Here is a 16,368-nt window from a genome sequence, read left to right on the forward strand (position 1 = left end):
GTCACACCTAATTTATCATCAATTAGTATTGTAGTAGGATTTGACAGCCCCACAAAATAATATTACATTGTAAGATGAGAATAAGATAAATCTGGGTAAAACATAGGTATTGGGGGAGAAGACAAATAAATGGGATGAGAGAAGGGAGAAGTGTTGAAGATTTCACTGACTAGTAAATGTGTTTTTTAAGTTGTGCCACTTAGTCATCTTTTAGGCTACTGGTCTCCCTTTCTTGGCATACAGTGCAATAGCCATTTTGTTATACATCATTGTTTACAAACATTTTTGCCTTTGATTTCAGATCAGACCTCATGAAATGACTGAAAACTGTTTCTGGTTAAAAGCAAATGAGAACAAATATGAGAACACAGACTTGCTCTGTAAACTTGAAAATACATTTTGTTGTCAGAGAAAAGGCAAGTTAAAAATCTTTGATTTTTAAAAATCCCTTAGAAGTTTAACTTTTTAAATGTAAGTCTTCACTTTTCAATTTATCTTCTTCTTGACATGACTTTCTTTTGATACTGTTGGTAAAGGAGGTGGAGAATTTATTCAATGCCGTATTTAAAAGGAACACCTACACCTAATGCATTTCAGATGAAATCAAGACTGTAAAGATAAATGTAAATGATTGAAAAATATGACTTTTGTGTTTATTTGTGGTTTGTATTATTTAGCTTTAGTATCTAAAGCCCATTCAGCTGGTGCAATTTTAAATAGCCGAAATATTGTGAAAAGGTATTTACCATGGAAGTACAAATGCTTCTCTTTTACAATCATCAATAACAGTACAATATTTATTGTCATGATTATGTGTATCTCCAAAATGCCATAAATACCTATCAATTAATATCCATTCATTAAAGGATTATTTTAAGTAGCTTCAAAAAAACTATGGTTAAACTATAGGGAGGCAGATTTTGTGTCAGTATAAGAAAGAATTTAGAATGAATGAGAAATGACTGACTGAATGAAGAAGCATTTATTAAGTGCTTGCTTAGGTACTTCCTTAAGGACAATGGAAAAACATAAATGTCTAAAATACTGGGGGCACAAAAAGAAAAAAAAAAGCAACAGCCCCTCTTCTCAATGATCTCACACTCTAATTGGGTTGGAAGGGGGAAGAAAACAAATAAAGTTGAACTGTAATGTGAATGGAAAGTCTGGGAAGTTGCAGGGTTCTTCAGGAGTATGATGACAAGGTCCAGGGGTCTTAGTCTCTATAAGAAGGTCAGATATCAGTACTGGGGGCTTCGTAGAGCACAGTAGTAGACTTAATGGTTCTCCATTTTCTCTGAAGGAATAGATTCTTATCTCAACTAAATGTGTGAGTAGGCACTCAGTTTGGGGAAAAGTGCCCCGGTGGCCGTCTGTCATTTTGCTCTCCCCAGTGGGTTCTGGGAGTGCGGGACAAGGAAAGCAAAGATACAAGGGAAATAGAGTAGTCTTGAGGTGGTTGCAGGTCTTTTTACTTCCTGGCTCTCCTAGATGGGTTTTGGGACTTTCTGAGTGGGGAAGGAACCCCTTACGGTGGCTCATGAGATAGTGAACTTTCTATCAAACAAATGTCCAAAAGAAAATAAATACATGACTATCAGGGCTATTGTATCAGTAATTCCCTAAATTAGTAATTTAAAAAAATTGGTTTAAAATTATATTAATTTTATTTCATTTTAATGAACATTTATTATTTCTCTCACTTAGCTCTCCAGTTGAACAGCAACAACAGAAAACTAAAATTGTCATAACAAATATTCATAGTATAGGGAAGCAAATTGCCACATTGACTACGTGTAAAAATGTTTATATTTTAAGCCAACCACCTCTGTGCCAGGAGTGTTTCATCTTCAGTCCTCTGGATATTCAATGCATTGATCAGAGTTCTAGAGTTTTTCAAAGCTGTTTTTCTTGATTTAAAAAATATTTTTTTTTGCTTTTTGGACAGGGGAAGGCAAGGCAATTGGGGTTAAGTGACTTGCCCGAGGTCACACAGTTAGTATCTGTTAAAGTTGTCTGATGCCAGATTTGAACTCAGGTCCTCCTGACTCAAGGGCTGGTGCACTGTGCCAACTAGCCGCCCCTGTTTTTCTTTATAATGTCATTGTTATGGTATAAATTGTTTTCTATTTCTATTCACTTTGCATCAGTTCATAGAGGTCTTTCCAGTTTCCTCTAAAATTATCGAGTTTGTGATTTTTCGGGCAAATTAGTTTTCAATTATATTTATATGCTGTAATTTGTTTAGCAGTTCACCATCCCTATTTTTGGTGACTGAAAAAAGCTGCATATACAGATTTTTTTCTACTTATGAATCCTTTTCCTTTTCTTTTTTAAAAAATCTCTTTGGAGTATAGACTAGATGATGTATCACTAATTTCAAAAATCTGTAGGAGGTTGGGTTAGATAACCTTCTAGGTCTCTTTGAACTCTTTTTTTTTTCAATTTTTTTTGCTGTTTTGGAGGGGGGGAGGCAGGGCAATTGGGGTTAAGTGACTTGCTCAAGGTCACACAGCTAGTAAGTGTTAAGTATCTGAGGCTGAATTTGAACTCAGATCATCCTCACTCCAGGGCTGGAGCTCTATTCATTGTGCCACCTAACCACCCTTCTTTGAATTCTTCAAGAGCCTGTTCTAATTATTACAGAGTTACCATTAAATGATGAATGCAAATTTATAAAATAGAGTGAGGTATTGTAACCTGGGACAATGTTCAGTTCGGTTTAATCCTACATTTATTTAAAGATTACCATGCAAGGTATTGGACAAGATGCAAAGTACAGATAAGATACGAGCAATGAATAGTCATTGAAAATAAGAAGAAGTTACTCAGTTTAGTCTGGGAAAAATATGGATTTGGTGAAGCTTGATTTTATATTTTGATTATAGAGAATCAAAGTTTTCTTTGAATAAAATGATTACATTCTTCAGGTAATCAGAGAAAAAGTATAAAACAGTTAAGATATACTAGTAAATATATATTTACATGTAAAGTACTCTTTAAATTTCAAATTCCATGATCGAGAATTGATTAGTTCTTCCTTTACTTTTTGGTAAGCAACATTAGTTTATAAAAGGCATTTACATTTTTGGTTCCATGTAGCTACTCTTTCCTCTACTTTTTTTTTCAAACTCTGATTACTTCTTTAATTAATGAAGCTCAAAAGGGAAGCTTATTAGCATGCCTTTAACCCAGCTGTGGTTTTATCCCTAAATAAAATAACTGAACCTTTTAACAACAACTTAAATCAATCTAACTTTAGGTTTGATGCTCAAAATTGAGAAATTTTTTGCTTACTCAAGTCTGGTAATACTTGTAATAGTTAAGAGAATAATTTTGTGTCTTTATAATTTACATTTCAGGGTCAACTCATCCCATTATTAATTAGAGAAAACATAGCTTTATATACCAGAGTTATTTGGCCTTTTAGGCAACTTACAATTTTTATCTTAATAATTTTGCCTTAAATTAGTTTATCTTTCAAATTTTAAAATAGTTCTCATATTTAACCTTGCAGGTTTTATTTTCAATTTATTTCTCCACTATAATCATGCTCCATTGTCTATAATCTTGGCAGACTAATAATCTTGGAAGTATAAATTCCAAAGTGTTAAAGATCTGGAGAAGAGACCCCAAAAATTTATATGAGAATGAATTTGTCTTCTTACAGAGAGGCTCGTATTCAGGAACTTGGACACTGGTGAGGTTGCTGAAAATGATAATGACATTCTCTCACTTTTGAGAGAATTTGAGATCCTCCCATTTATCAGTTGAGGAGGTTTCTTATATCCTTGAAATCATAGTAGTCATCCATCCCATCATATACCATAGTTTACATCGCTGTTTTCTCCATTATATGTTGTTTAGATTTCTGGTACTCTGCAGTTACAGATATTGCTTCTATGTTGATATGCATATCTGAATAGATGCCTCTTTCCACCTTCCTCTTGATAATGCCCTCAGGAGCCATTTCTAATGATAAAATGATTGTGTCATGGGATGTTTTTGGGAAACTCTTGGAGTACATTTCTACTTTATTCTCCAAAAAGATCTGGCCAGTTTACAATTACACCAGGAATTTACTTGTTTTCCCTTAATTTCATCAGCTTTGAATATTGTCACTTTTAGTTATTTTCTCTAATTTGATGGGTGTGAAGTGCTAAGTAAAAGTTTTTCTAATTTGAATTTTTGATTATTAATGATGTCTAAAGAATCCAGTGATCAGCTTGTTGAATGAGTAAGTGATAATCTCTCCTATGTACATAAATCTTTGAGCTTTACAAATTACTTTTCATTTTTTGGTTATTGCTTTAGATCTTTAAGAATTAGTAGAAATTAAACTTTTATTTGAGACATTGTTAACAAGCATTTATTGAATGCTTTCTGTAGGACAGGCATTTTTCGAGTACTGAAAATACAGGAAAAAAAATACTCTCCCATGAAGGATCCTCACATTCTTTTATTTTTTTTTTTGTAATTATGAACTTGAGAAATCAGCAAACAAGAGCATTTTCATATGCAAAGAATAGAAAGGATTATATATGAAACCCTGAAAGTATTCCGGACAGCATTTTTAAAAGTCTATGTAGCGTTCAGAAGGAATGTATTTTTCTTTTAATTTCTTTCTGTTCTCTATACTTTATAAATGTCTCATTGACAATCATTTCTTTCTTTACTTTTTTTTAAAGAACAGTTATCACCAGCTCCTCCTATTCCCACTCTTACCCCCAAAACATTGTCTTGTTTAAAATGAAAAAAATTAAGTAAATCAAATCTATACATTGCCTGTAATTTGAAAATATGTTTCGTTTTACACCTGCAGTCTATTGACTTTCTGTCAGAAAGTGAAAAGAATGATTGCTCATCCATCTTCTTGAGTCATAGTTGTTCATTATGTTGATTAGAGTCCTAAGGTTTTCAAAGTTAGTTTCCTTTCTTTTCAGTGTTGTAGTCATTGCATAAATTGTTCTCTTTGTTCTACTCATATTACTGTGTATCGCTTTATACTAGTCTTCTCAATTTACTTAGGATCCTTTTCATTATTTCTTATATGCAGTAAAGTTCTTATGCCATATTTTGTTCATTTTTCCACATTATATGTATCTTTTTATTTTTTGCTTCTTTGCTATTGCAAAAATTGATATTAATAATTTATACGTATGGATCCTTTCCCTCTTACTTTGATCTCTTTGAGATAATATGCCTATTAGTTGTCTCAATCAAAGTGTATATAAAATAGTGCTTTTTTGTGGTGTAGTTCCAAATTGCTAACCGAATGTCTGAAATAGTTCACAGCTCTGTTAGCAGTGAGTTCTCTCATGTACCTTTGATCCCATCATCTTCTGGTTTCTTCATCAAATTGTCCAGACTCTTTTCAACATCTCTTTCTCTGCTGGCTCCTTTTCTGCTCTTTACGAAGCTGCCTTTGCCTCCTTCATCCTTAAAAATAATCATCCCTATAACTCCCCTTATCTTTTCTGGCAAAACTTTCTTAGAATACCATCTACAATCAGTGTTTCTCTTTTAAATGGTCTAAAATGTGGCTTCTTATATCACCATTCACTTGCCTTCTCTAAAGTTACCATTACCTCTTAATTGCCATATCCAATGGCATTTTTTTTCAATCTCGATCTTCCTTGATGTCTTTGTAGCATTTAACACTGAAATTATTAATTAGGAACATTTTTCATATAATTACTGATAGCTTAGGTCTCTTTCTTTGAGAACTACCTGATTTTATTGTTTGATCATTCACATACTAGGGAATGTCTCTACTTATATATTTGAACTACTTTTCTATATATCTTGGATGTAAGGCTTTTTTCAAGAAATTTACTAAGCTTTTTTTTTTTAGTTAGCTATTTCCATTCTAATTTGAAGTGCACTGATTTTGTTTGTGTCAGAGCTTAACATTTTTTTATCTAATCAAAATTTTCCATTTTATCTCTTTTACTTTATTTTATCTGTTTTATCTGTTTAGTTATGAACTCTTGCCTTGTCCACTGCTGTAAATGGTACCTTCTTTTTCAATTGTTATTTGTTTATGACATGACCCTTTATTTCATGTGCCCTTTTGGTGCTTTCTTTGCTATATTTTTTGAAGTATGGTCTAAAGCTAATTCTGTCAGGCTTCTTTGAATTTTCCCAGCAGTTCTGGTTGACTAATAGGCCTTACCCTAGTAGTTGGAGTTCTTGATGGTTATGAAATTTGTTGCTGTTATAAATTGATTATTTGCCTTATATAATATAGCTAATCTGTTCCATGATCAGTTAGGTGGTGCAGTGGATAGAGTTCTAGTCTATAATCAGGGAGACCTGAATTCACATCCCACACTTATTAGCTGTGTGACCCTGGGCAAGTCACTTAATCCTATTTGTGACAGTTTCCTCATTTATAAAATGAGTTGGAGAAGGAAATGGCAACTACTTCACTATCTTTCCTAGAAAACCACAAATGGGGTCATGTAGAGTCAGACATGACTGAAACAACTGAGGAAGAATCTGTTCTATTGATTAACTTTCCTGTCTTTAAATTAACATTACCTAGTAGTTTTGATGATTGCTGCTTTTTAGTATAGTTTGAGATCTGGCAACTTTGCTTCCTGTTTTTTTCCTGTGATTTCCCTTGAGATAAAGTTTTTCCTTAGATGGATTTTGGTATTACACATTAATGCATTAATAGGGGACTAAATTTGCAGATTAATTTTGGTTGTGTTTTCACTTTTATTATATTAGCACAGGTAAACCATCAACAATGAATATCTCTCTGATCATATGTCTGTTTTTGAAAAGAATAGGTCGTATTTGAAATATTTCCTTTTCTATCTTTTTGGGCTTTTTTGGTGATATATGGAAAAGTTGTTGGTTTTGTGGTTTGTTTTATATCTTGTTACTGGGCTGAAATGATTATGTCAGTTATTACTTTAGTTCAACATCGAGTTCCCTAAACTGTGATATCATGTACAAAAAGCAATTGTTTTCTTTCCTGTTGCTCATACTTATTCCCTTCGTTCTTTTTTCTTGACTTATTGCTACATCTACCATTTATAGAACTTTTGAATAATACATGTGGTGATGGACATTTTGGTTTTTACCCCTAATCATACTGGGAAAGACTCTATATGCAAGTGAAAATAGCTCTTAGTTTTGTTTTTCAATTCAGTAGGTTTTTTGTTTTCAATTTTGTCTATCTCATTTGGTATTTTTTTTTAATGTTCTATCACAGGGATAGTCAATATAACAGTACCATATACAATTCAGAAATATATATATATATATGTATATATATATATATATATATATATATATATATATATATTGTTTTCTGTTCTCATTCAGCAGTCACCAGAGATCCATCATATAAGACTTAAAATATTCTCTGCAAGTCTTTAATTTCTTTCTTGGCTATTTCTTTGTTCCAGTTTTTTTACATCTGAAAGGAGGCTCTTATTACTTTCTCTTTATATTGATAATTTGCTTAATTTTTCCTACAAGTACTAATACATATAGTTATTATTTCTTTCTCTGTGATGCTATTAAACATAGCATAGTTTTCTTGGTTATCTCTTTTAATCGCGTCTTTTTTCTCCTGCATAAAATCACATTTGCTACTCTTTCCATTTTGAGTTTGCCTGAGGGACAAAAAATTCTGCTCCAGCACTTCATTTAACTCTGTGTGAATCTTGTCTGTTCATTGTAGCTCAGAATGGATAATTCCTGGAAGCAGTGAGAATAGTTACAAGATTCATTTCAGTAGTTCTTCCAAGGAGTAACTAGTACCTGAAATAAAGTGGTGGCAGTGGGAAAAAATATTAGAGCTATTGCAGTTCAAGAAACTTGGCAACCTATTCAGATCAAGACACATAGTTGGAGATTTAAAACAAATGATTCTGAAAGTGGCTTTAGAGTGTGGAAGGGGTTATGTGGTAGAGATAGAGGTTTGGGAATCATTCACATAAAAGAGATAGTGGAAACAATGAGAGAGAGAAGTGAATAAGAAAAAAGCTACCATGGGGAAATATCAATTGGGGTAGGAAAAAAAGAAGAGACAGCAAAGGAGACAGGAATCTAATGTAATGGAAATCAAGGACTGATTACAGGCTGTGAAGTATAACTTGTAAAATCATCAGTTGCCTAGGAATCATCTTTTTAAAAATTCTGTTTAGTTTGTAGTGATACTGTTTTATTGGTATTTGGTTTATAGTGCAGTATTTTGTAGCTACTGTGCAGGGTAAAAAACAAACAAACCCCCTGCTTTCAGATATTTTGATTGTAGCACTGTATTTTAATGTATTGATTTGATATTCTGATTCTCGGACTGGTCAATGTTGCTAACACCATGCCATGGAACAGAAATGAAAATAGAGAATAGTGAATTTGAACTATATGTAGTTTGAGAAGTATATTCTATAAAGCTACTCAGAGGAGAATTAATATTACAAAGGCTATTGAATAGCATACATTTTATGGCTGTTATGGTATTATTAATTTAGAAGTTTCAAATAATTACAGCTACTTCTTTTTAGGAGAGAGTTATATATCCATGTATTTTACACAGAGGTACTGGAAGCACTATGGTTGCATACAATTTGCAGCTTCTCATTTGTACTTAATGAGGTGGTTAAAGAACATGTTTATCCTTTTTTTTTTTTAAACTATATTCACTGTGTTCATGTATTGAACATTTGGAATCATCAAAAGCATGTTAAAGACCAGTCCATTCTTAAGCATATTGAAAATGTATGTTAATTTTTCAAGCTATAAGAGAATGGAGCAAATTATATAACAGGCTATTGATGTTCAATTTTATCAACCACAATTAATATTAATTATTGCTGTCATTCATAAACTTAACTTAATTGGGATTAAAGGGCATTCCCAATGCATATTACTAGACTAATTTAGTTCCTGACTTACTATGAAAATATGACCCAATAATTGTCAGCATTCGTATATTTAACAACAGGTGAGTAAAATTTGCTAGATTTAACAGTAATAAACTGGTTTAGAAATAATTTCAAAAATGAACATTTATAGCAAAATGGAAACCATGAATAGATTTTACACTTAAAAACAAATCAAATTTAGAATGTCAGTAGCTTAATTCATTTAGAATATTGGAGGGCTGGAGATTGATCAGATAAGGATTATTCTTATTGGTTGTATTCAAGCATTCTTTTATTTGTGTCATACTATACTTATCTGTATAAAGAAAACAGGACAATAATCCTAAAAAAATTCATGCATACTAACTCATATGTACCATGAATGGTATAATTTATTATGAAAAAAATGTAGAGATCTTATTAAGGAAATTTTTTATGTTTCTACAAATAGATAACATGTATTGATATAGAGGGAGACCTTGGCCTTTTTAAGCTAAGGTCTTTAACAGATCTCAGTTTGGCTGAGGCCACACCCATTCTGTGATTAAGGCTAGGTAAGAAAGGAGGCAGAGAATGACTTCTTTACCTAGTTAAAAAAAGAAAAAAAAAATCGATGTGGAGGAGAAGACACTCAGGGTTTCTTGCACAAACAGAAATAGTTGCTATTTACCTTCACTCTGATCCAATCAGGGCCCAAACTATGACCTATTGTTGGCTAGTCAATGAGTGATTTGGGTTTAAGATGTGGTCCTTAAGAAAAAAAAAGATGTCAGAGATCAAAATTTACATTCATTTCTGCCGAGCACCTGCAGCTAAGGATATGATACTCTATGTGGATCAAGAAGAGAAAAGAAAAGGAGGGAGTGAGGCTGGTGACTTTGTACAATTCTTTCTCATTTAAATCCCATTCACTTGCATTTCATAGCATCACCTCTCTGATGGTCCTCTTTGAGAAGGAAGGACAAACAACATGTATTGATAATTAAGAAACATTTTTTGTGGGCATATGGGAAGGGATAATATTTATTCCCATAAGCAAAGCACTTGATTTTTTTTATAGGAAAGAGATCTCAAGTCCCTAAAGATTTGGGAAAATTTGATCCAGTTTAATAATAAATAAATTTTCTTTCATTCTTTGCCACAATTCCTTGCTATTTAAGTATTATAAAACTTAGAATACAATGCTGTTTTGTTGATTAAGGAAACAAGAGAGCATTCCTTGGAGATGGTAATACCACAGACTACAGATAGAAAAGAAAAAAGAAAGACATTTGGTAATACCTGTCCCACTTTCTATCCCAATTTCTATCATCTTTTATACATACATACATATATATTATATATATGATTACTGAGCCACTGACAGATATACATACATATACATATACATGCATGTATGTATGTATATCTCTTAGTGGCTTAGTAATTGCATCTGTCAGTTATTTCAGGACCAGAGCATATAATTCATGTGGCCTAGGTGACTTGAGTGTATTAAAGGCATTTTAATTGCTGTCTTACTATCTTCTTACTTAACTTGGGTATCAACTCTGTTAGTTGTTTTTGGTCTGTCTTTTGCAGTGTTGAGGTCATCCTTCATTGTAGAGGTGACAGAAAGAAAATATGAATCGAGAAGTTCTCCCTTCTTTGTGGTCAGTTATTATCTCTTCCACCCTGAGCCAAGGTCCTCTAACTTCTTTAATCCTCCTTTTTCTTCACCCTGTATAATGTAGCCCTTTTGTGATCCTTAGTCAGCCTGAGCTCATTTGGAGCTTCAGCACCATGGACACTATTTTTACAAGATAGTGTCATAGTCTTACATCCATCTGCTTTTACCTCTACATTTTTCTGTTTCTTTTCACAGTCTTAAATTGGGATATTCCCTGTGCATCCACATAATTAATTTTAGAGAAATCTTATTTTTACTCTTCATTGCAATCATTTCCCTCTTTGTCTTTGGAATTTCATTCTTGAGCATTTCTCATCCCTCTTAGGATGACTTCCCTGAAAACATTTTATCACATGAGATCCTTGTTTCCCTGGACCCACTGAAATCTTGCTTTGAAATTTAGGGGAAATCTCAGACAGTTCCCTTCTTTTGCTGTCCTCCATCTTAACCTCGAGGTTGGAGCCATTATGTTCCTCCCCACTCCACTACCTTTTACTCTTCAACTGGTTTGACTTTGTTCATAGGAATCTGATTCAGAAGAAAATTTTCCCTTTTTTGGTTCCTCTACCTTTTGGAGGATGAAAGTATCACCAAGACAAATCAAGAAGTTATTAGTTGCTCTGCTTTTGGCTAAGAAAGAGCTCTAATAAATGTAGAGATAATTGATGTTCCCCATTCCTCCACAACCTAGTTGTCATCTTCTACTCCTCATCCTCTCTTACTATTTGTCTAATCTTTTGCCATCATCTGTGGATTTTACATTTGAAACTTCTCTTGCATAAACACCTTTCTCTACTCTGGCATGCAACCATGTTGGTGTGGGCTGTCATTATTTCATGCCTAGACTATTTTGAAATGCTGTTGTTTGGTCTCTCTGCCATAAGTCTTTCCCCACTTCAATTTATTTTTCACTAAGCTATCAAAGTGATCTGAAAGTACAGGTCTGACAATGCCACCCCAACCCCCTTCAATAAACTGCATTAGCTTCATTTCACCTCTAGAGTGAAGTATGAAATCTTCTACTTGGCATTCAAAACCCTTCATATCCTGCCCCTTTACAGTCTTCTTACATCTTAATGCCGCTCATGTACTTTTTGATTCAGTGAAAATGGATAAAAGGGAAGCCTTCTTGCTATTCAGAGAACAAGACATTACATTTCTCAGCTCCTGGGCATTTTTACTTGCTGCCCTTCATTCTTAAGAGGATTACTCCTCCTTGTTGACTTTCCTGCTTTCCTTCAAGTTCCAGCTAAAATGCCACCATCTACAGGAAGCCTTTTCTCATCCCCCTTAATTTTTTTTTTTTTAAGCAATTGGGGTTAAGTAACTTGCTCAAGGTTACACGGCCAGTTGTTTCTGGGTGTGGTGCTAAGTATCTGAGACTGGATTCCATCCCCCTTAATTCTAGGGCCTTACTGCTGTTGATTATTTCTAATATATCCTGCATATGTCTTGTTTGTACATAGATGTTTGCTTATTGTCTCCCACATTAGACTTTGAGTAATTTGACAGCAGGGACTGTTTTTTGCCTTTCTTTGTTTCTTAGTCTTTGTATCCTCATTGACACACTCTACACATCACCTTGCATATAAATGTTTATTGACTGACTGACTAACTTTTTCATGTCTTTGTGGAGACCTTGTATTAGAGTGGTGTTGTGCCAGAGGTGGGGAATAGACAGGTCGTTTCAGACAACCAGGGCCAAATGTGTTCATTTGTTTTGTTTGTCTGTACTTATTTGTTTCAAGTTACGGGTTTGGGGTGGGGAAGGGGTAAAGGGCTAACAGTGCTATGAGAGAGAGGGCAGGGGCACCAGTATAGGGTAACATTAAACCATACATAGAAGAGAACAGTGGAAGTTTCAGGACACACAGACAAGCAGAGAAGGTTTGTTGCTATTGTGTCAGATTTTAGATACATATCAAAAGAAAAACCCCCACTACTTAACAGAAGTTCAAAGTTTCATATACAGCTCTCATTCTTCTTCATTGTTTATTGATATTTTTATGTTTAGTTTCCACAATGAAGAATATTTCAGAAGAGCACATGATCATGTCATACTGAACCAATTGTAGTTTTAGAGTTGGGTTTTTTTGAGGGGGAAAGACACTTGGGTTTAAGTGACTTGCCCAAGGTCACACAGCTAGTTAAGTATCAAGTATCTGAGGTCAAATTTGAACTCAGGTCCTCCTGACTTCAGGGCTAGTGCTCTATTCACTGTGTCACCTAGCCCAGCAGTTTTATTTTTTGATAGGATTTTTAGGCTTTCACATCATGGTAACCCCATGGATTTAGATTACATAGTTTTTAGCAAACCATTTGCTATCCTTTTGGTCAAAATGTAGTGATATTGACTAGAAATTAATATATGTGGATTTTCATTGTTTATATAAGAATAGTCATTAATGGCTGTGTGTTGACTTGGATATGGTTTTCTAGTGGAGTGCCCTAAATTTGATGTATATATAAATGTAAGGTCTTATACTTGCATCCAAAAAAACCAATCAGCAAGAATTTTGAAGTGCTTAATATGTGCTGAATAGTAGTAAATAAGGAGTTAAGACTAGAAGAACTTCTGAAAAAGACCTAGCAGTTTTAGTCAACCATAAGCTCAGTTGAAGTCCATAACATGATATGCAGCCACAAAAGTTCAGTGCAGTTTTAGACTGTATTTGACTGCCATAGCATTCTAACCTAAAGAGGCAAAGTCTTGATTGATATACTGAGCAATCTTTAAATCACATCTGTATTATCATATTGTGTTCTAGGTGACACTTTCTAGGAAGGGCATGGAGAACCAGGATTGATAGCCAGGATGGTGAAAGGCCTTCATATCATGCCATATGAAGATTTAAAATTAAAGGAATCTGGGTATTTAACCTGGGAAAGAGAAGACTTAGGAGAAACATGATAATGTTTTTCATATATTTAATGGGCTACACATAAGTTGATTCATTCTGTTATCTCCAAAGGGCCAACTTAGGATCATAAAACAGCAAATTAAAGCTTGATGTAAAGAAAACCTTCCTAACAATTAGAGTACTTCAAAAGTGTAATGGACTGCTTTTTTAGCAATAGTGAATTTCTCTTTAACAGAAGGCTTTTAAGCAAAGACTGGATGTCCATTTGCTTGGTATGTTGATGAAGGGAATTTTTATATAGCTGTGGATTGGACTAAGTGGCCACTCAGGGACCTTCTATCTCTGAGATTCTGTAATTTTTCTCTGTATGTGTCTGGGATCATCTTTGTTTGTCTTCTATGCTTCATTCTATTTCTTTTAAAAATATTTATTTTTTTCATTTTTTTCTTTAAAAATTTTGAGTTTCAAATTTTCTTCCTCCCTCTTACACTCTCTCTTATCTAGTGAGAAGGCAAGCAAAATGATATCATTTAACTATACATTTGAAATCATGCAAAATGTATTTCTTTTTTTTTTTGGAGGGGGGAGGGCAGGGCAGTTGGGGTTAAGTGACTTGCCCAATGTCACATGGCTAGTAAGTGTTAAGTGTCTGAGGCTGGATTTGAACTGAGGTCCTCCTGACCCCAGGGCTGGTGTTCTATTCACTATACCACCAGCCTCCCAAAAACATATTTCTTTATTAACTATATTAAAAAAAAAACAACCCAAAAACAAAAAAGCCCAAGGAAAGTGAGAAAATCATACTTCAGTCTGCACTTAGGGTTCATCAGTTCTCTCTCTGGATGTGGATAGCATTTTTTCATCATGATTCATTTAGAATGAATCAAACTAGCCAAGTCTTTCACAGTTGATCGTCTTTGCTGTTACTATTCACAATGATCTCCTAATTCTTTTCACTTCACTTTTGAATCAGTTCATAGAGGTCTTGCCATGATTTTTTGAAACCAGTCCCTCGTCGTTTTCTACTACTACTCTATCACAGTCATATACTGCAACTTATTCAGCCATTCCCCAATTTTTTGTCACCACAAAAAGAACAGATATAAATATTTTTGTACAAATAAGTCCTTTTCCTTTTTCCTTGATCTCTTTGAGGTATAGACCTAGTAGTGGTATTGCTGAGTCAAAAGGCATGTGGACTTTTATAGGCCTTTGGGTATAGTTCCAAATTGATCTTCAGAATTGTTGGATCCGTTCACAACCACCAAAAGTTTATTAGTGTACCTGTTTTTTGGTATGAGGTGGTTTCTCAGAGTTGGTTTAATTTATATTTCTTTAATCCATAATGATTTAGAGCATTTTTCCTATGATTATAAGTAGCTTTGAATTTTTTTCTTCTGGAAGCTTCCTGTTCATATACTTTGAATATTTATCAATTAGGGAAATGGCTCTTAGTTTTAGAAATTTGACTCAGTTCCCTATATATTTGGGAACAGAGGACTATCAGAGAAACTAACTATAAAGGTTTTGATATTACTCCATTGTCTTCCATTGTCTATAGTTCCTTTTATCAAAACATATTATCCCTGATTATCTATTTTAATTATTAGGTATAGTTTTACTTTTGCTTTTTCTGAGATCGTGATTGCTACCCCTATTTTCTTTTTAGTTCAGCTGAAGCATGTTAAATTCTGCTGCAGCCCTTTATTTTTAACTCTGTTAATTCTGTTTCTGTTTTGAATGTGTGTTATGTAGACAGCTTATTATTGGATTCTGGTTTCTAATCCATTCTGTCCTCTGCTTTTGTTTTATGAGTGCACTCTTCCCATTGATATTCACAATTATAATTACTGTGTATTTCCTTCTATCCCATTTTCTTCTGTTTATTCTTTTTTTTTTTATTATCCTATCCCTCCTCAAAAGTCTGTTTTGTTTCTGATTATAGCCTTCCTTAATGCATGCTCTCTTTTGTCACTCTCCATCCCAGATTCTATCCCCCTTGAAATTCGATGTCTATGCTCTTTCCTTGATCATGACTTTCAAGTAGTCCAATAATTCTTGAATTATCTCTTTCTGATATATTTTCCAGGTCATTTGTTTTTCTGATGAGATATTTCACATTTTTAAAATTCTTTTGACTTTTTTTCTTTGTTTCTTTTTATTGTTTCTTGATATTCCATGGAGTCATTAGCTTCCACTTGCCTAATTCTGATTTTTAAGGATTTATTTATTTAAAATTATTTGGGGGTATGCTTTAATACTTCTTTTTCCATGTGGCCTCTTCTGTTTTTTTAAGGAATCCTTTTCTTCAGTGAGAGGGGTGTGTGTGTGTGTGTGTGTGTGTGTGTGTGTGTGTGTGTATGTGTGTTTTACTATTAGGCAAATTCTGTTTTTTAAGGTGTTATTTTCCTTAGTATTTTTTTTTTGGTGCTTCTTTTACCAAGCTGTTAATACTCTTTTCATAGTTTTCTTGCATTATCATTTTTTTTTTCAGTTTTTCAGTTTTTTTCAATTTTTCCTCTACCACTCTTACCTCTTTAACTCTTTCATGAATTCTTGTTGGGCTTGGGTACAATTAGCTCTTTTCTTTGAGGCTTTAGAGCTGTTTTCATGTCATTGTGTCTTAGTCTTCCTTGCCACCATAGAAATTTTGATGGTCAAGTTCTTTTTTTGTTGTTTGTTCATTTTTCTAGTCTATTTCTTTGAATTTTATGTTAAAGTTGGACTCTGCTAACCTAGGGATGGGAAGTCATTGTCCCAAGCTTTAGGGATTTTTGTGCTGCTGTTTTAAGAGCTAGTTCTGGGGGTCTGCAAGTTTTTGGTGCTTTTAGGGTGATGTGATCCAGGGAGAGGTATGATCACTGCTCTTCTTGTTTTTACTCTCGTTTTTATTCAGGAAGGGTTACTATTCCCCTCTAGGTGCACTCCTTTTCGCCCTGGAACTGTTACCAGGTCTCCT

At 33.8% G+C, this 16,368-nt stretch overlaps 1 protein-coding gene across 2 annotated transcripts in view; it reads left to right on the top strand.

The window, feature by feature from the left end:
• DIAPH3 (diaphanous related formin 3) overlaps positions 1–16,368 on the top strand; it is a 516,072-nt gene that overhangs the window by 170,406 nt on the left and 329,298 nt on the right. For both annotated transcript variants that reach the window (XM_069068623.1, XM_069068622.1), the window contains one exon: positions 302–416. In XM_069068623.1, the coding sequence (XP_068924724.1) occupies positions 302–416 (115 nt within the window). The remainder of the gene's footprint in view (positions 1–301; positions 417–16,368) is intronic.

The sequence above is a fragment of the Petaurus breviceps genome, unplaced genomic scaffold (assembly GCF_028583685.1).
Source record: "Petaurus breviceps papuanus isolate PSGF00001 unplaced genomic scaffold, PetGlider_PUasm1.0 90769, whole genome shotgun sequence".
In the NCBI taxonomy this organism is placed as follows: Eukaryota; Metazoa; Chordata; class Mammalia; order Diprotodontia; family Petauridae; genus Petaurus; species Petaurus breviceps.